The sequence below is a fragment of the Astyanax mexicanus genome, chromosome 14 (genome assembly GCF_023375975.1).
Source record: "Astyanax mexicanus isolate ESR-SI-001 chromosome 14, AstMex3_surface, whole genome shotgun sequence".
Classification (NCBI taxonomy): domain Eukaryota; kingdom Metazoa; phylum Chordata; class Actinopteri; order Characiformes; family Acestrorhamphidae; genus Astyanax; species Astyanax mexicanus.
The window spans coordinates 21,425,078-21,445,628 of record NC_064421.1 but is presented as its reverse complement, the minus strand read 5'-3'; the positions used below and the strand labels follow the sequence as shown (position 1 = coordinate 21,445,628).

Genomic DNA, 20,551 nt, shown 5'->3' with positions numbered 1-20,551 from the left:
TCCTTAGAGGCACCACTGAGTCTGAAAGTGGAGATAAAAACAGTGATTAGAAAGTGTTTCAGAGTCAGTCTCTTAGACTGTGGTTAACTTGCTATACAGTGCAGTAGCTTCTAACTATGATGATCTACATATCAATTCTCTCTGCATTAGGCTGTAATTTCTCTCTGAAAAAGCATACTGTGTGGCTTCTGAGGGCATACTATCTTTGTTTGTGTGCATCTAAATATTTGGGCAAACTTCCAAAGAAGCAGAGAGTACACACTCTAATTACAGACTCTGAGGATAAAAGTGATAGTTTGTAAGATTCGGGGTTTTAGGGACATCTCTTGTTAGAATTTGTAGTTACGCCAAAGAGTAAAGAAAGTACTTTTAAAACGTGCATTGTTGTGTGGTCTCCGGTGTGGAGTGGACTATTCTGATCATTGCGAGCGTAAATGTAGTAATTTAAGGGAAAATTAATGAGGATGCAATAAATTATATTTGACTTTCTTAGCAAAATAATTGTTTTGGTTTTAACCCACTTAAATTAAGATACAGATACATGTGATATTGCCAGAAGAAATCAGATCACTCTGTTTTTAGAATAAATGTTTTAGATGTTGCAGTCTCCATTTAAGAAATCAACTTTTTTCTTTTTTTTTTAAATTTTAATGAATGAATGTTATATGTATTAATAATTTATGTAATAATTTATCTATGTAAAGACTAAACAAACAAGAAGGAAACCAAGTCAAAAATACTAATTATTAGTTTACTTTGAAAAGTCATTATACAGTTGTGGTCAAAAGTTTACATACACTTGTAAAAAAACATAATGTTATGGCTGTCTTGAGTTTTCAATAAGTTCTACAACTCTTATTTTTCTGTGATAGAGTGATCGGAACACATACATGTTTGTCACAAAAAACAGTCTTAAAATTTGGTTCTTTCATAAATTTATTATGGGTCTGCTGAAAATGTCACCAAATCTGCTGGGTCAAAAATATACATACAGCAACAAAATTTGTCAATTTTGGTGATGTAGCGAGTTGTGTCAATCAAATTAGCTTCATGTCATGGCCTCTTCACTTCTTGTAAGTGATTCTGATTGACTACAGCTGTTGACTTCTCATGAGCCCATTTAAATAGGGCTCATTTGACCCAGTGATTAGACTCAGCTACAAAAGCTACAATGGGAAAGTCAAAGGAACTCAGTGTGGATCTGAAAAAGCGAATTATTGACTTGAACAAGTCAGGGAAGTCACTTGGAGCCATTTCAAAGCAGCTACAGGTCCCAAGAGCAACTGTGCAGACAATTATACGCAAGTATAAAGTGCATGGAACAGTTGTGTCACTGCCACGATCAGGAAGAAAACGCAAGCTATCACATGCTGCCGAGAGGAGATTGGTCAGGATGGTCAAGAGTCAACCAAGAATCACCAAGAAGCAGGTCTGCAAGGATTTGGAAGCTGATGGAACACAGGTGTCAGTCTCCACAGTCAAGCGTGTTTTACATCGCCATGGACTGAGAGGCTGCCGTGCAAGAAAGAAGCCCTTGCTCCAGAAAAGGCACCTTAAGACTCGGCTGAAGTTTGCTGTTGATCACATGGACAAAGATAAAACCTTCTGTAGGAAAGTTCTCTGGTCAGACGAAACAAAAATTGAGCTGTTTGGCCACAACACCCAGCAATATGTTTGGAGGAGAAAAGGTGAGGCCTTTAATCCCAGGAACACCATGCCTACTGTCAAGCATGGTGGTGGTAGTATTATGCTCTGGGGATGTTTTGCTGCCAGTGGAACTGGTTCTTTGCAGAAAGTAAATGGGATAATGAAGAAGGAGGATTACCTCCAAATTCTGCAGGAAAACTTAAAACCATCAGCCCGAAGGTTGGGTCTTGGGCGCAGTTGGGTGTTCCAACAAGACAATGACCCAAAACACACATCAAAAGTGGTAAAGGAATGGCTAAACCAGGCTAGAATTAAGGTTTTAGAATGGCCTTCCCAAAGTCCTGACTTAAACCCCATTGAGAACATGTGGACAGTGCTAAAGAAACGGGTTCATGCAAGAAAACCATCACATTTAGCTGAACTGCACCAATTCTGTCAAGAAGAGTGGTCAAACATTCGACCTGAAGCTTGCCAGGAGCTTGTGGATGGCTACCAAAAGCGCCTAGTTGCCGTGAAAATGGCCAAGGGACATGTAACCAAATACTAATGTTGCTGTATGTATATTTTTGACCCAGCAGATTTGGTGACATTTTCAGCAGACCCATAATAAATTTATGAAAGAACCAAATTTTAAGACTGTTTTTTGTGACAAACATGTATGTGTTCCGATCACTCTATCACAGAAAAATAAGAGTTGTAGAACTTATTGAAAACTCAAGACAGCCATAACATTATGTTTTTTTACAAGTGTATGTAAACTTTTGACCACAACTGTATGTGTCTTTGCCAAAAAACATAACATTTTTCTTGTTTGAAAATGATAAAACACCATTGTTTTGAGCTGTGTTTGTGTTTATGAAAGCAGACAGACAGACAGACAGACAGAAGATCCTGTTCCCAGCAGACAGGGCACTCCATTAGTCATAAATCTTTCCCATAATAAGGTCACACCTCCTTAAGTGTTCTGAGAGGTCACATGATCTTTGGGTCAAAGAGTTTCCCCTTTTTCCACATGTCATATGGAGTGTCCTGCTATTTTTGTGTTTCCCAGTCACTGATCACTGTCTATAGTTCAGTAGGCTTCTGTAGTTCAGCTGTGCCGCTGCAGTAATTCAGATTGATTTTTTACTGGGAAAACATTTTGATACAGTTAAGTTTTAACTTTAAAAGTGTTTTTTTGTTTTTTTTTGTACGGGTGGTAGATTAATAGCTCTTTATCTAACTCACATCTAATATAATGCTTGGCATCAGCAGGTCCAGAAAGTCCTATTTTATTGGCAATACTTCTTTAAAAGGACTAGGCAAGCTTTTTGAGATAGCAGTGAGATAATACGTCATGAGATAATATCTGAGGATTTAGAGCACATTGTAGCACCATAATTACAGGCTCCTGCTGTTTCTGTGCATACTTTATTATCTTCCCACAGGATCACAACACAGCAGCTATTATTTGGGTGGTGGGTCATTGTCAGCACTGCAGTGACATTGACATTGTGATGGTTTGAGTGGATCAGACACAGCAGTGCTGCTGGAGTTTTTAAACACTTTATCTTAGATCGTGAAGTCTAAAAATACTTTTCACAATACTGAATTTTTCGTAGCACGTTTCATACTACGTAACTGCTGTATTTATGGCATTCATTGTATTGTTCTAGTTCTATGTTTGTCCAATTTGTTGCATGTTTGCACTTAACATAATCTCATACAGTTGGTTTCATGTTGCACCCTAGTCCTGCAGGAACGTAATTTCACTCCACTGTGTACTTGTACTCAGATGAAATAACAATAAAAGCCTCTAAGCTTAAAGTAGAACTCCAGTGTAAAATGTATTTTTGGTGTAGTAAAACATGATAAAAATGACTTGCCTTTGATGAATAGCACACTTCCGTTCTCCCACAGCGTTCTGAGATCCAGAAATTTTAAGTTTGTCCAAACACCCTTCAGACTGGGTTACACAGGGCATAATTTTTCCTGATACATTTTTTTTCCACCGTTATACAGGCTCAAAGTAGCTCCACACCTCCTTGCTAGATTCTGGAGAGCCCTGACGGTGGAAAAAGCGATTTATCAGGGCAAATTATGCCCCATGTCGCCTAGTTTGAATGGTGTTTGAACTGTTAAAATGTCTAAATCTCAGAACACTGTGGGAGTGCGGTGTGCTATTTATTAAAAAAATAATAATTTTTATCATGTTTTAGTACAACAAAAATCCATTTTACACCGGAATTATCCTTTAACATTTCTTGACTTGAATCATCTGATGCTGCATAGTTTGTGTTGGTCTTCCTCCAGTCTTTTATCAATGGTCAAAGGACACTGTTGGCTGGATTTTTCTGGTTGGTGAACTATTGTCAATCTAGCAGTGACAATGAAGTGTTTAAAAACTCCAGCAGCACTGCTGCATTAAAGAACAGAATGAATGGTGGATAACAAGTTATGAGGAGAAACAGATGGGCAACAGTCTATATGCTATATATGCTTTGTTCAGCAGAGCTGAGAAATTGATCAATGAGTGTAGAAACAAGGAGGTGGTCATAATATAATATACAATATTCTGATTGGACTGTGTAAACGCAGTTATCTTGCCTCTACCAGACTGATGTGTAATGAGGTTTCTTTACAGCCCTGGTGAAGGCCATGTCTGAGGTTCGGTTTCAGACTGGCGCTCGTACCCTCAGTGACACTCAAGAGCTATGCCGGCTATGCTGGGCTGATGTGTGGTATGTTGTACGCTGGTGCCGGAGAACAGAATTTGAGACCTCTGTACAGAACTGTGCCAGCCCAGACCCCGCTGATGTCAGACCACTACTGCCTGCTATAAATGTATGTGAATGAGCAGCCGTGTCGTCTGTCTTGAATGAAATTACGCATTCTGAACAACTGACACCATCAATTAGCCCTGGCCTGGAGGCGCTGCGAGGAGGTGCAGCTCATGTGTACGTGTGGGCTGAGCCGGTTTCACAGCTAATGTACGTTAGACACTCACCTGTTGATGAATGCACTGGAAGTCCAGTCAGGATCCTGCTGTGGAACACAGAGGAATGTTACACAGGCTGTTTTTAAGTGAGCACTGACAGACCACTACCATTCAAGAGTTTGGAATTCCCTATCATATAAATAATGTGCAATATCATTTTTACATGACGAGAAGTGCACACTGAGACAGTCTGAGATTTCAAGACAATATTTGATATTTTTACTCCAGAATACTCAGCTGACACTCTATTGTACTATACTAAAATCTACATTTAGATTAGTATACTACATTTATTCTATTTTACAAATATTATATCTCACTAAACTGCTAATTCATGTAAATGTCAATAAATATTAGATATTATAATTGGATCAAAGTTATCTTTTTTCTTGAATGTTTAATAATATTAATGGTTTAATTATAATTACGTAAACATGTAGATCATTGGTCACCGATCTGAACTGTAAACAAATGCTGTAGCTGCAGGTTGATTCTAAACTACCAGCAAACTTTGGGTTAGTTATATAGGAAACACCTTTGTTTGAATGGAGTGAAAACCTGTAGGAACAGAATTATTTTAAAGGTAGTATAAGTCACCCATAGATAAATGAAAATGAGATATTATATTATTTATATAGGTGTATACTGCATATTATGCACAATCATAATCGACATACAGGCCGATATCCGTTTTTATCATTATTTTATTAATAAGTGGCATATGGATTTCATTTCAAAACTTCATTCTTGATTTTATACAGTTTTTATTTGAGGTGTATGTAGAGTAATTTACTGGTTACCAGCATTCTGGTTTTAAAAACTCATTCACATCCAACAACTAAATTCATTGTGAGATATAAAAAAAAAAAAAAAAAAGTGATTAATCTAAAGGACCTTGATTAATCTGTTTATTATTTGTAATTTCTAATTTATTTATTCATTTGGTTTTCATCTAATTTATTTCTAATTTATTTATTCATTGTGAAATCACACAGTCCAAGAAGCATATAAGTAATCTTTTAAATATTGTCTCTTGCATTTGTGATGCAAAAATATGAATTTTATAAATGACAAAAAAACTTTTAAAAATATAAAACAAGTTAGTTTTGTTACATTTCCTTTGGTGAAGTTTCAATACAATTTGAAGGACAATTGCCAGAATCATACTGTACCAAAAAGTGGAAAAATGAACTACAAAAACGAACAAGGTTTTGCATTACCGCAAAAATATATTCCTTTAACAAAACCTGTATAATTATGGAAATGTGTGAATCCACACTGTTGAATGGTAGTGTATTATACTGTACTGTGTTTAGGCAGTGCTGATTGAAGCAGTGAAGAGATGCAGGTGCTGACAGACTTTAAAGTGTAAGAGAACAGGTCTAGTGAAAAGTGTTTTCATGCAAACTGAAAGAAAAGCATTATTTAAATAATCAATTCAAACAAGCTGAGCTTTATAACATCATCAGATTTCACTCATCAGCAGGATCAACACAATGCAAACGGCTAAGAAAAGAGAAGCAGATTTAAAAAGCTCTTTTCCACGCAAGCAGAGTTTAGTGCTTTGTTAGAGAAGCTGAAGCAGTGCAGGAGTTTAGAGGAAGCTTCAGTAGCATCAGTGGAGTTGTTGAAAGTTCCCAGGCAAGCCAGGACAGAGCTCAGGACAGAGGAGTGAAGGGTGGGGGGAGGTGGTGAACTTGGAGGAAAAGAGAGAGACAAAGAGACAATGAAGGCAGAAAGAATCATCCATCAATCCTAGCAAACAGGCCCCACACACCATTATTTGTGCTTATATCCGTTCACATCATCGCATCTCATCACGTTTGATGCAAAGATCAGCGCAAACCGAACATGCAGTGTTTGTTCCATCTTGCATGACTGAAATGACAATAATTGATGGTTTTAAATTTGTCTTCTTAAAATCTGTCTTGATTAACGACTTGCCAAAGTTTTTTAAACTTTTAAATGAGAAATGATTTTATTTAAGAAAAAACAGCAGTGTGGCTATTCAGCATGTAAACATGTAGACATTTCTATCCTTTAAATTAATTAAATAATCGCCATCATGCATGAATGAATATGTATATCCACACTTTTCAGAGAAGGAAAAAAATGCTTTTCATCTTTAAATGGAAGTAGAACAAAAAACAAAATGTACAAGTTATTTTGGAGACTTTCTATTGGTCCATTTATAGTACATTGGTGGCAAAATGGAGATATTTGTATATTTTGTCAATTTTTGTACATTTTTACACTGTACATTTTACATTAATTACATTATTTTATGCTACATTCCATCGGCATATAGTTGCTGGCAAAAACCCTGTGTCCCCAAAATGATAACTGTACAAGAAAAGAGAAAAGTCTTAATTTTTAAAAATTGAATGGGATTCAATGAAAAAAGATTTTATTCCAACTCATTATAGATCTTTTCTATTGGTCCATTCATAATCACATAAAAACAATATGTTTATTTATTGTGCCAAAGAAATTGGACAAGAAATATGTCATTCTCCATTAATTACTGAATCATATGCTTGATGTGGCAATATCAACTATAAAAAATCTATAAAAGCAGGAGGAGAACAGTGGACTAAAGCAGTCTCTGAAGGTTAATATTAAATGAAGACAATACAAAAAGAATCTGGAATGGCTCCTTTAATGATAATACACCACTGTTATAGTACAAAATCCAAGTGAAGTACAAATAGAGTAGAAATACCACACATTGTTTTCATGTTAATACTGTTCAACTTCTCAGCTGAGCTAAGAACACAGAGGTGAACCAGATATATAAACTGTGTATTCAATGGCAAACACACAAGACCAACAGTGTAAAATTTAATCAGTCAGCCGGAGACATGAGCAGTGTGAGTTAACCAGTTCAGCACCCCACTATCAGTGTTACAGTGTCACTGCAAAGACCTAGCGCTACACCCTTCAAAATAAAAGTGCTACAAACATGTTCTTTGAGTGATGCAATAGAAGAATATGCGTCTTCTATTGATGTAAAGTTTCCTTTTTTTTTACCAAATTAAAAGGTTCTTCGCACACGCAATTGTTTATTTTTTTTTATGGAATCGAAAGTGGTTCTTGTATGGCATCACTATTTTGTAGCATGTTTATTTTTTAAATGTTTAGACCATGTATTTTTTGAAACTTATTTCTTAAGTACTTTTTCACACCAATAGTTTTCTCTGGTTTAACTCGGTTAAAGAGTTCGTAAAAAGTGCAGGTGTGAAAATGCCCTAACAATTCTTCCATTCATACAAATGAGTTTTTGTTCCTCTTCATGTTTAAACACTCAAAGATATGTGTTCTTACGATATGTGACTGAATCAATCAGGTTAGTGCAGCATTGCGTATTGTGACCTACGCTTTTTTTTGCATGGCTAAACAAAGTGTCACTTCACTTAAGAAAAAGAATGACAAACACAACAAACCGACAGCTTTTTTCAGAGGCAAATAGAGGTAACAATTAACAGACAAACAATGGCTTAGTGATAAAGGGAAAACTGCTCCGATTTTGAAACATAAGGATAAATAATTTTTGGGGAAAAAGGAAACCTTTATGTTGACTTAAAGGTTGGAGCAATTTAAACATACACATAAAAACAGGCAAAAGAAAAACACTTTGGCAAGTGAAAATCAATAGCGAGAGAAAACCTATACATTGATATAAATTAAAAAATAAGTGTAACACAAAAGAAGCCAGGCTATATGACCCTGAAAGACAGTAAGAAATGTGTTCAGTTCACCAGTTCACTTACTGTATGCGGGCTGCTTCAGCTAATTTCTATAGAGAGTGTGATGCAGACTCTCGTACCTCCTTTTGATCCTGTAATGTTCTGTTACAGGATTTGGATTTAGGGGCTGTTTAGTGCAGTTCACTCTGAATGGAAGTCAAATAATCTTATCCACTTAAATTTTTTACTGAGGTAGCTACATTTTGTAAATGGCTTAAATGTATGCATTCAAATATTTATATTCTACATCAAACCACTCCCATTCTTTTCTTATTGTAGAAAAGATCAAATCAAAGGTAATGTTATTTCTGTGTTCCCTGAAGTGTTTCTAAACATGTGTAGCAAAGTCCAAGCAAGAGCTTTTTTCAGTTTACTGTAAGGCAGTCTGGTCAAACGCTGAAAAATGAAGCAGGAATAGGCACAAGAGCAGATTAAAAAGAGGCTGGTTAGATTAAAGGAAAATGAAGAAATAAAGAGAAGAGCGTAAAAGAAGAGAAGAAAGAGGAGCAGGAAGAGGGGGAAGTCACCACACACGGTTCAACTGAAGCAGGAATGGACAGAGCGGCAGGGCAAGGCGACGTTAATGAGTCAGTAGCTTAAGCCTGGTGATCCAACTGACCAGTAGCGAGGGCTCCGTGGGGGGCCTTTTTGGAGTGGAGGTCATTGGGGTCTTTTTGGTAAAGTCCTCTTGGTATGGAATGGTTGCGCTGTTGTGGAGGTCTACGTTGACAAGAAATCGGCTGTTTCGCACGTGGTCCACCCCCCGCACGCACCGTTCTCCTGGCGATTTGTACGATCGCCCTGTGCTGGGTATCTCCTCGGCTATGGTGGGTATGCGCTCGTTGCTGAGATATCTGTACAGCAGATCCTCACCTACACAAGATCACAGATCATTAGTGACACATTAAGGTTTTCCAACAACTGGATAGAGTGAAAAGTAAAAGATAGTTTAATTAAAAAAATTAAAAAACACATGGTGTAATCTTATGCGGATTATTAAATAAGGTTAATGTGGTGTTGAAAGTTGCCATGTTCTTTTGCTAAACACTGAGATAAGTAGTGGACTCAAATTATTAAAGTCATCAAAAGGGCACTTTAAATGTATTTAGCTGTAACTTATGTGCTTTATACTTTGAATAAATAAAAAGATAAAAATAAACAAAGGCACAACTAATTCTAGATTGGTCCATCTAGATTGTTCTATTCAAAGAAATTGTAACAAAATGTAAAGAACCGGCAAAAATAATGTCAAAATTCAAAAGGGCAAAAATGAGGATACAAGATTTTGTCGTCAGCAACAAAATGATTAATCAGTCTAAGCCTGGAAAAGGCCTAAAAAGGCATAATCATAATGTCACTAGGGTATTACAACATATTGGATCATAACCTTCTGAAGAAATCTGGCCTGTAATTAAAAAAAAAACTGCAATATATATAGCAGAACGGTACTATAAGTATTGTACTATATTGCAATATCCATATTGCTCAGCCCTAGTTTATCTCATAAACATGTTATACACAAGTCTGTGCTGAGGTGTTCCACCTTATCTAAGCTAAGCTGGTGGTGGATACCACCCAACCTGAAATGACACTATTACAGAGTTCCTGATAGATGTTTCTGACTGTAATTACACCACTGATAGCTAAACTGAGGGCAAAGATAAATAGATTAGTTGCCTCAGACAGTCTCACATACCTTTCCGTCCTTGTGTCCAGGGCCTGGCGCAAGGATCTGTCACATTCAGGCATGTGTCTGCTGGCATTGATAGAGGCCGTGGTTTACCTGTACAGCGTAATGAGAAAAACAACCAGTAAGCACACAGCTAACAGGCCTAAAAAATAAATATACAATTAGTCATTTAAGATATGGTGTAAATCAGTAGACCACTGATATATCTTGCACTTGTGAGTGTTTTCCTTTAACACAGAGCAGGGTTCAGAAACACTGATTTGCCTGCTTCACTAGTGCTTTATGTGTAAATTTGGCGTGTTTGCTCTGCCACTGACCACGTGAAGAGCTTCTCTCTCTCAGGCGAGTCTGCACTACATTGGCCTCCACAGGGTAGACAGATAGCTTGTCGTACTCTGCGATGGTAAAGCGCCGCCGGCTCTCCAGGTCCAAGAAGGAGTTGGGTGATTCAGATCCTTTAGGTCTATTGTTAACATTGCTGAAGGAGCTGGTCCGCACTTCCCTATATATATAAAAAAAGTAAGATTTATTTGCTTATGCATGGAAAAACAAGAGTGATTCAGTTTTAACAATGTACTACAGGTGTAACATGCATTAATGCTTTGTAATGACAACAACTGAAAACATAAGGACCACTCATAAAGGAAGCAAACATGCAATCATATAATTAATCATAATTGGTTTAGTGGAATTTTGTTCCATTTTTTTTCAGGTAAAGAGACAAAAAGAAAGTCCTGGACAAACTTCTAATATTTTCTTCTGGTGGAGGACAGATGTCGTTTCAGTCACTCAGTAAGATTGCTTTATGAGTTATTCTAGCTGCTGTGAGGTGCTAGCAGTACAGGAAGGAGGCAAAGCTAATGGGAATGTGCAGTGAGATTTAACGAGTCGTTTCTGAAAGCGGAGGACAACGAGACACCCTTATTAACCCACAGGAATGCAGTTAAATCTGGCTTATCCTCTCACCGTGGTGTGTAAGGCACTGATGGAGGTGGGGGGATGTACAGGTCCAGGATGGCGGGTTTCTCCTTCCTGCTGCTGGATTCTGTGCTGCTTCCAGGTGACTGGCTTTTACTGGGAGATGAGGAGCTCTATGGGACAGGAGAAAAGAATCATATTACTGTCACACATAAAATACTGTGTTTAGTTAAAGGATTCAGGATCAGATTTCTAGTTTTGCTCTAGTTTTTATTTTCATTATCTTCTTATTTTGCTTGACCACAAACTTAAGCAGCATTTTTGTGAGGCATGGAATTTGACTGTACAGGAGCTCCTCCAAACACAGAGCTTGTATGTGAATTATGCAAGGTTTATAATTATCCACACTGGCCAGCACAAGTGTGTATTTGACCATGCTGTCAGTTCCTGCACTCACTCCACAAAACTGAGCTTATTACAGTAACCTGTGTCTTTATTATACCTATACTTTACTTTCCTGGTAGAAAGGAAAGTTATGTGAAATTACAAAATGGACCAATCACACAACCCTACACGCAACACCAGGAGCGGATAGCTACCATAGAGTTTGCTTGAAGGGCCAATTTCAGAAGGACCAGAGACAGCTTTCACAATTGACCAAAGGTACTGAATTTGAGGACCATTTTTTATTGTTAGGAAAAAAAAACCAATGTGAAAACACCCTCAGTTGGCTCACAGTGCTGGAAGGCATGTAGTTTTAAAAAAAAGATACATGGCAAAATGTGTCAGATTTATACTTCTGCAGTTTGTCTCTTGTGAGTATGTTTGAGGCTCCTCACATTGTTGTGTGGGCATGTATTGGCTTGGCCTAGCAAGATCTATCAAGCTATCTGCTACTATCTTTCACGCTATATTTTTCTCCAAACTGTCCCTTTTATGTGCAAAGAAACATTATGTAAAACAGGAAAAATAAGAAACAACAGCTCTGACTCTTTCTTTCAAGCACAGAACAACACTGTTGAATAGGAACTAAAAGCATTTTGGAACGAAAAGTTCAGAACGCAGAAGATGGGGAAATGTCTATGATTGATTTAAATAACTTTTAAATGAATTGATATCATGGTAAATTACTCTGTCTTTGTGGGCGTTTATACTTGTGTATTGGTGTGCCTGCATCACTGTACAGTTCACCATAAAGGCATGAACACAAAGGCAGAAACACAAAGACACAAACACAAAGGCTACAACATGAGGCTACGACGTGAGGCTACGACGTGAGGCTACGGCGTAAGGCTACGGCGTAAGGCTACGGCGTAAGGCTACGGCGTAAGGCTACGGCGTAAGGCTACGGCATGAGGCTACGGCATGAGGCTACGGCATGAGGCTACCAGACAATGCATAGGCTAGGGAAAGTTTTTGCAAATGTAGTAAATGGTGGATAACAGCTTGATGTCTACAGAGTAAATTACAGTAATGTGCCAAAAGTTTGAAGTTTTGTAGCATCCTCACTAGCCAAACCACAGAGAAAAACAAGCCAGTCACCTCTCTGAATCATCAGGTGTGATCTGTACACTCAAACACAATTATACTGTAATCTAAGATCTACCAGCTCATATCTCAACATCCTGATCAAACAGTGTTGAGCAGGGCATGCCCAGAGGAGACTCTGTGTAACTGGATGCCCATTTATTTGGTGTGCATACTCCAAGACTGTGATGGTTTGTTCTGATTGTGTCTCTACAGGGTAAGGGCACCTGAGGAGGCCTATACCACTGTCAACATGCATGCTGGATTACAAGAGCCCATTGTTTCCAGTGGGTCCCATTAAAGCAATGAAGTCAGGCCTAGACAGCTCTGAAGTCCTACACTTTCCTATAAATCCAACGTCTGAATGGGATTATCATTACATAAATCTTCCAACACTGAATTCAATGTAGAACTGCAGAGACTGGGACCCCGTTCAAGCCACAGGCTGCTCGAGTATCAGGAAGGCGGGGCCATGCCATTCAAAGCGCATGAATGGAATTACACAACTCCATTCAGTGGTCAGGTCAGGCTTTTCAGATGCAGAAAGACTAAACTAAAGCCAGTTTGGAGCACAGAGAATGAACAGCATTCCCACTCCCATCTAAACAGTAATGTGTACCTCTCCGCAGCCGGCCTGTGGAATGTAAAGCCTGATGGTATCTAGGCTAAAGGTGGTGATATCTACTGTAGGCCCATCACAGCCATCACCATGGACCCCGATCTACATGACATCAGACTGGTTTAGTTCTGCTCAGCAGCACACAGAAACAAAACAGGCCACAGTTGTTCTCTTAGTCTGAACAATAACAAACAATCAGACAAAGAGACAAAGTTCAGGGGTGGTGCCTAACACTTACCAAACTGTTAATGACGCAATGCACTTTAACTGTAAAGACCTGCTTTTGTCTTCACACAGACCCACCGTGTGGGTTTGTAACCATGATGGAGGACCATGCAGATTATGTTACACTTAACTCACACAGAAACAGGATAGAATAAACAATATATACATATATTCAGAGATTCTGTATTGTAGTGCACAAACTACTTTGCATATGAGCAATGATATTCAGTAATAAATAAGAGATAAATAGAATCAGTTCGTTTTTTTAAATAAGGAGTAAATAGAAAGGGAGAGAGAAAGAAAATGAGAATCAAAAGAGAAAGAGTGAACATGAGTGCAAAATAAAAAGAGAGAGCACAAGATTAACAAAAACTTAAAAAGAATGAGAGCATTACTAAAAGGTATAGATAGAAGGAAGGAGAGGTTGTAGTTCGAAAAAAGAGACATTCTGTTTGTGTGAGAGAAAGGGAAAAAAGATTAAGAAAGAAAGCAAACACAATAGAGAGCGAAAGAAAATAAGAGAGATCAAGAGACAAAAGAAGAAGAGACAGCAAGAGAGGAAAACAAATAATAGAGCGAGAGAAAGCAAAAGACAGGGAAAAACAGAATGACAGAGTGTTGGATCAAGAAAGAGATCAAGAAAATGTGAGCAAGAAATAGACAGAGACATATTGTAAATTAGATTTTTTTGAGAAAGAAAGAGAATAAGCAAGAGAGAGAATATGAATACAGAAGTGAGAGAGAGTGAAGATGTCTGCAAAAGAGACAGAGTGAGCACAAGATAGACAAAAAAGAAAGTGAGAGAATGAAAAAGAGCCTGACTGTAAGCAACAGAGAGAAATAGACAGAAAAAGAAAGAAAGAGAAAGAAAGAAAAATATAGCAAGAAACTGCAGGCCAGAAATAGAGTAAGACAGATAATAGAGAGACACAGAAAGAGAGAGAGGTCAAGAAAGGCCAATAAAATAAGAGAAAACTGAATGAGAACTGGAATGAGTGATAAAGGAAGAGGGAGATCACAAAAGATAGAGAGAGCAAGAGCAAAGAACTATGCAAGAATATGAAAAAGAGGTGGAGAGAGTGGAGAAGACTTGGTAACATTCCTGTGGAGGGACTGACCTGTGCCTGTGGGGGTTTCCAGCGCATGTTTTTGAGGGGTGCGGGTGTGAACCCTGACGTGCCTGCCGGCCTCTTCTTCAGCAGCAGCGCCACTCCTTTAGGATCCTCCCTCAGCTTAGCCACCAGGTTCTTCAACTGCCAGCCCACCTGCAGCAAAACACAAAACACACACAGATTTAATATATCAACAAACCTAGCTTCAGAATCACAAGCAACACATGGAGTCAAGGTGGACAAAATCAGCGTGTTTGTATGCGAGTGCTTTATTAAGCAATAAAACACATTATATCTTATCTGAGAATGCAGTTTACCATTTCAAATATTTTATTTTACAATTAGCTGTAAATATTTTTAATCACATGTTATACATTTCTTTTCTGCATTAATGTACTAAGAACTTTAAAGCACTTGACATGGTTTTCTCACCTACATTACAGCAATAAAATTAACTAGTCCTCCAGGTTCTTCTTGTGTGTTGCATAGGGCTGCAATGATTAGTCGATATAATCGACATTGTCGATTATTTAAAATTGTTTCCTACAAAATTTATTGTCGATTAATCGTTAATTTGTAACAGTACCACATTACACACAAAGTGCTGCGGACAGAAGTACAATGGGATATGAATAACTCAACATAGTCTGGGTCTCCAAAAGTGCCCAAACATAATTAATTACATATTTACTGAATAAATAATCAGTACTCGTTACGTTTAAACAACATCTAGATATTTAAAGGCCTTTTAAATCTCATGTTCAGCTGTTTCTATCATTTTTTTAGACGTGGAGCACACAGAAATAATCGCTGACTAATCGGCTACTCGAAAAAATAATCAGCAGTTAATTTTAGTCAACTAACAAAATAATAATTTGTTGCAGCCCTAGTTGTGCACTATGACGCTAATGATGCTAACAGTGCTAACAATCCAAAAGAGCTTATAATCACAAGCCCACAAGTATTGCGCAAATTGCCTCATAGTTTCTGCCTCATCACCTCAAACCATGTCAAGATCATACATAAAGCTTGCTCATGTGATTTTTGTCCTTGTATGACCTTCAGAGTTCTATAACAAAAAGCTAAAATAAGGCATTCCTAAAAAGGGTGCTAGCATCTATACTGAAGCTACTGAGCTAAAACTTTCCAGGTTTAGAAGCATGAGAAATGCCATGTGAAGAGAAAAGAGAGATGCTCACCACTGTCTGCTGGTTCACCTGGATCACCTCGTCGCCTGCGTGGATCTTGTGGGACATGTCTGCTGGAGACTATAAGCAGAAGATGAAAGGGGAAGAACAGAGCATATTATTAAACATACAGACAAACCTGATAAAAATGTACAGAAAAACCATTAACACCAAATATATGCACTTTTTCAGATCCTGCACTTTTTCAGCTTCTGCAGAAACTCTTCAGTAAAAGGGCATAATCACTGGAACAATTCTCAGCCAAAATATCTGAAGCCACTGTAAGGTTGAAATTAAACAGACTACTCAGAACCTCACTCCCAAAGGAGGCTAAATTGTCAGATTATCACAGCAAACAAGAGGGCGGTTGAGTAACAGCAGCCTAACAAATGTCAGCATGATTCATTAACTGTAATTCGTCAAAGACTGGGTAAAAGGTGGGTGAGTCATTACGTCAGACGTGGGAATTCATATATAGAGAGAAATTGTGAATTGTGACACAGTGAGTGACATGTTTATGGATCATCTTGGTCCTTCTTACTTCAATCTTCTCACCCAGCCAGTCGATAATGAGATTACACCAGCAGGCGTGGGCTTTTCTCGAAAAGAAAAATGGCCTCCACCACCCACAGAGAAGGGGAGGCTTTTCACACCCCACCACTATCTGCCCCTTGTTCTCTTGTTTGCTACATGCCAACAAATGTTTATGCAAAACATGGACGTTGCCATAACGACAGCAGAACCTAATAGGGCCAGTGTTAAAGAGAGGGGATAAAGTAGGATGTAAGGACAAATTAAGTATATGAACTGTTCTAACACAGTAAATAAGTGTAGCTATGGTCCTATAGAGGACTTCTTAAAGGTGTTCTTAAAGCAGAGCATACATAGCATTATGAAAACTCAGTATCAGTATGTAAAATTCTATGGTTTGTTATTTACAATGCAAATAAAGAGTCCAACTGCATATCTCTGCTTCTCTGTTTTTCATTGGCTGTTCCAGAAACACTCCTACATATACCTTTTATGTATATACTGATGTATATATGCAGTAGAAGGAAGGAGAAAAACCACATCATAAGCAATACCTGACGGCATGTTTCTCACTTCTCAAACTGCATTTACAGCTAATTATGCTAAGACAACCACAGCAGTATTGTTTCTTGTAAATCAAAGTTTTTTGTAATATTAAACCAGTTTAGTTTTAGATAAGTGTATAAAATGATTCTAATACAGTATCATGTCATTACATTTTTTAAAAAATAAGTACACTCTCCAAATGAAAGATGCTACAAAGGGTTATTTTAAAAGGGCATGTTTTAAAAGTTATAAAAGGTTTCTTTACCAGCTTCATCTAATGAACAGAAAGGTCCAGCAGATAAAAGAAGTAAAACCTTGCCGTCTTGCTATATAGCAGACAAATATGCCAGTATTAGCACAGGGAAAAAAAATAACAGCTTTATGGACTCATTGCTTCTTAAACAATGAATCAGATTAGATTTTTTTTTTTGAAAATGAACAAAATTAATATTGAAAATTTAATGTATTACAAAAGTGGGGCTTAAATGAATGCAGATATTAACGTAAGCAGATAAAACCTGTTGTTCATTGCAGAAATATTGAAATATATTTGTAATGTATCTAATTTGTACAATGTATCTAATTACTACAAAGTTTAGAACGACAAAGTACAAATAATATTTTTCGATCCCTGAATGACAATTTAACTTTAAGTTGAGCTACAAGTTGAGACTTTCTTTAGTTACGTAGTTCTTTAATAAATCATGTTAACAACAACAAAATAATTAATGTTTGCATCTTGTATTTAGAGTTTTCAATAATCTCCATTTAATCTGTATTTTTCTGGCTGTTTTGCAAGAATTCCCCTGCTAACTGTAATAAGCTACAAGAGAAAAAGGTATCTGAACACACTTTTGTCATCGCCAACAATAGCTGTGACTTCAAAGCGCTAATGGCTTCATCTGCGTTTTGAATTTAAAGGAACTTTGTGACTAATAGGGCTGCTCCCACTGATCTGCTCAAAGCTGCAAATCTGCAGAGCAGAAACAGTTCTGTCTGCTTTCAGTGTATTCCGTCAGCATGAACGCCATGCATCCGGATAGACTAAATATATCTTAGCCCCTGGCATCAGACAGCAGCTCAGAGCTGAATCAAAGTCTTACATGCTCAGTGGTGCCGGTGATGACGTGAAGCCCGTCGTAGGTGGATTTGATGTACATCCCCTGAGGAAAGAGAAAGAAAGAGAGCGACAGAGGACGAGGAGCAAGAGAGAGGAAAAAAAAGAAAGAAACAGAGGGTTGATGTAAGGCACTGTGAACTGATGTAAACTCTCAAAAGTAAACAGCAGGCTCTGTGTTTACTCCACATTATTTACTTGCAAGTGACCACAGGAACATAATGACGGACTGCATCACAACTGCTCAGGCTTTAAATGATTTCAGCAGAACATTTCAGCAATTTTCTTGTTTGTCTAACAGAATAAGCAGGGTGGGAAGTCCTCACCAGCCCCTCTCCGGGATTGATGTTGGTCAGCTGCACTTCCTCCAAGCACGTTGACTGGCTCATTAGAGGATCAGAGGTGGTTCTCACGGTCTGGTCACAGATATTGTTCAGCACCTTGGACTGCAATTAAAGAGGAGCACTTAGCATTAGTGTGAAAAGAAGAAAATCTGAAAAAAGCACTTAAGTATCAATCCTATTAAGTTTCTGTATTTCTGTTTGATACCTTAGCTTTAAATAACTTCATTAACTTTACATAAGGAACAAAAAGGTTCCTTAAATGGTACACGAAAACAAAGATGGTTCTAAGAGAAGCACAGAACTCTGTAAGAAGTGGTTTCAGTATTGCTTTAAATCTAAATCTCTTTTTGGTACCTTTTTGTTTAATGCTGTATTATCACGTCTGCAACATTTCAACAATTTAGAATGTGTGTGAACACACAATGCGTAAGGTACGATTTAAACTTTTAAAATGATTTCATATGAGAAAGTTTTCAACACAACTAGGCTACGTCTAGCAGCAGGTAACAGATCTAAATCTAAATAACAATCAGATGTGACCTTTGGTTCACTTATATGTGGTACAGAAATCCAATACATATCCAACAAATGACAAAGCGACTTAGTCTCAGTATTTTCAAGGAAAAAATGGACAACAACAGTGAGGGATGCAACTGCTTCAAAGGAAGCTGCATTAAAGAAAGGAAAATAAAAAGCTTATAAATCACAAAATGGGAGCAAACCAAGTGGCTGAATACCATTTTTATAAAGGAAGCTTAAATGTTTTTTGGTGATAAGCCTAATGGTCCATTCCACAATTTCTCTTTAGTATGTACGTTTACATAGTTTGTATCAGGCCACTTTGCATGCAGTGTGATTATTATTTTATTTAAGTCTGTCTTTGTAAAACAACAAAAAATTGAATAATTGAATAATGGAATAATTACAAACTCCCTACATTGATCCAAGTTTTGGCAATATTTTTTTATGTGCTATACAGTATACACAATAAATAATTTGTTTAAAAGATAACAGTTATTTCTTACTTGTTAAAAGTAGCTCTGTATATTGCAAACTTCTTTTCAATGAAAATGAAGCTGGTGGTTATAAATTTATCCAACTTATTGGTAACTTTTTAAAATTGTTTTCTTTTCCTGAAACCAAAGAAAACACTAAAATCTCAAAAGAGGGGAAGATGTCCTCAAACTTTTGACAATCAAAGGTTCCAGGTAAAAAGGCCAGATGACTAGCATGCCATTATCTGATCCTTTTTCCATTATCTGGAGAGAGAAAAAAAAAAAAAAAAAGACACTCCCCCTCACTTTCCCTTCATTAAGTCCAATGGCAGCACTTTGGCATCATTAGTAGGGGCAGTTTAGTGATGATACAAAGGAGCCTTTCTTCTCAGACTTGCTTGTTAAAATCTCACATCATTATTAGTATGCATTGCACACACTCTGACACAAACTATGTTCACCTTATACAACAATTCGTGCAGCTCCAACATTCATTTGACCCATATCTGGTGGGCACAAGTGAAGTGAACGAGTCAGAAGGAACTTTTCAGACTCTAGTAAACTGGTGTTCTCTACAGAGGAGTGTAGGCCAGAGCTTTCAGTCTACCCTCGCCTGCATAACTGCTGCGAACATGTCATCACGTGTGTTGTTTAAGGGGGAGGAAAGGGCCGCAGTGAGAGGGGTTGGCTGGAGTTCAGTGGGGCGACGGAGAGGGAGGAAGTCTAATGTCAGGGGACGAGGTCTGCTCTGTGTCGTTAACAGGAAACGCTGATGGACGGCAGGGGCCACAATATGCCACTCTCTTTCAACAGCAGCTTCCGACCCTGCCGCCAGCATTTATTACCAAACACAGAGCAATGCTGAGGGTCTGTCAGTTAATCTACGAGGAGAACCGTATGCTTTGCCTTCCCCAGTAATAACACTGCTGGACTACTTCCACCATTTCCCAGTCTGAAAAATGTCAGTGTAACATATCACTGTAAATGTTATCATACTTTTTTATATAAATGTTTGAGGACATTCCTTTTTATTTGTGAATGCAGCTGCATTTAATTGAACTCATTGCTAACACAGATGTTCAAATGTGCACATAGCTTGTACACCAATCAGCCTTAAGTTACATTTGGAAGAAGCATCCAAACAAACAAAAGTTTTGTTCAAAGACCTTATTTAAAAATAGATATGTACTATATAGGTAGGGTTGTTGAAGCCAATTGCAGAACAGTTGATGTCAAAGCAGGTAAACCCAAGAAAAAAGGAAAAAATAAAAAAATAAAACAAACTGCTTCTCACACGGGATTGAACTTGTGTAGTCAGGGTCACGTTCCAATACACTACCGCTGCCCTGGCTAGTGAATTGGGACACAAC

General features: G+C 37.7%; 1 protein-coding gene across 2 annotated transcripts in view; it reads right to left on the bottom strand.

Annotated features, from left to right (window-relative positions):
• LOC103032278 (connector enhancer of kinase suppressor of ras 3-like) overlaps positions 1–20,551 on the bottom strand; it is a 74,155-nt gene that overhangs the window by 16,030 nt on the left and 37,574 nt on the right. The window contains exons 6-14 of one of the 2 annotated variants that reach the window (XM_049463508.1): positions 18,169–18,288; positions 17,829–17,888; positions 15,661–15,729; positions 14,468–14,614; positions 11,027–11,151; positions 10,378–10,562; positions 10,067–10,153; positions 8,990–9,243; positions 4,634–4,671 (exon numbers count right to left, since the gene is read on the bottom strand). In XM_049463508.1, coding sequence (XP_049319465.1) covers positions 4,634–4,671; positions 8,990–9,243; positions 10,067–10,153; positions 10,378–10,562; positions 11,027–11,151; positions 14,468–14,614; positions 15,661–15,729; positions 17,829–17,888; positions 18,169–18,288 — 1,085 coding nt within the window. The remainder of the gene's footprint in view (positions 1–4,633; positions 4,672–8,989; positions 9,244–10,066; positions 10,154–10,377; positions 10,563–11,026; positions 11,152–14,467; positions 14,615–15,660; positions 15,730–17,828; positions 17,889–18,168; positions 18,289–20,551) is intronic. The other variant, XM_049463509.1, reaches the window with a different exon arrangement.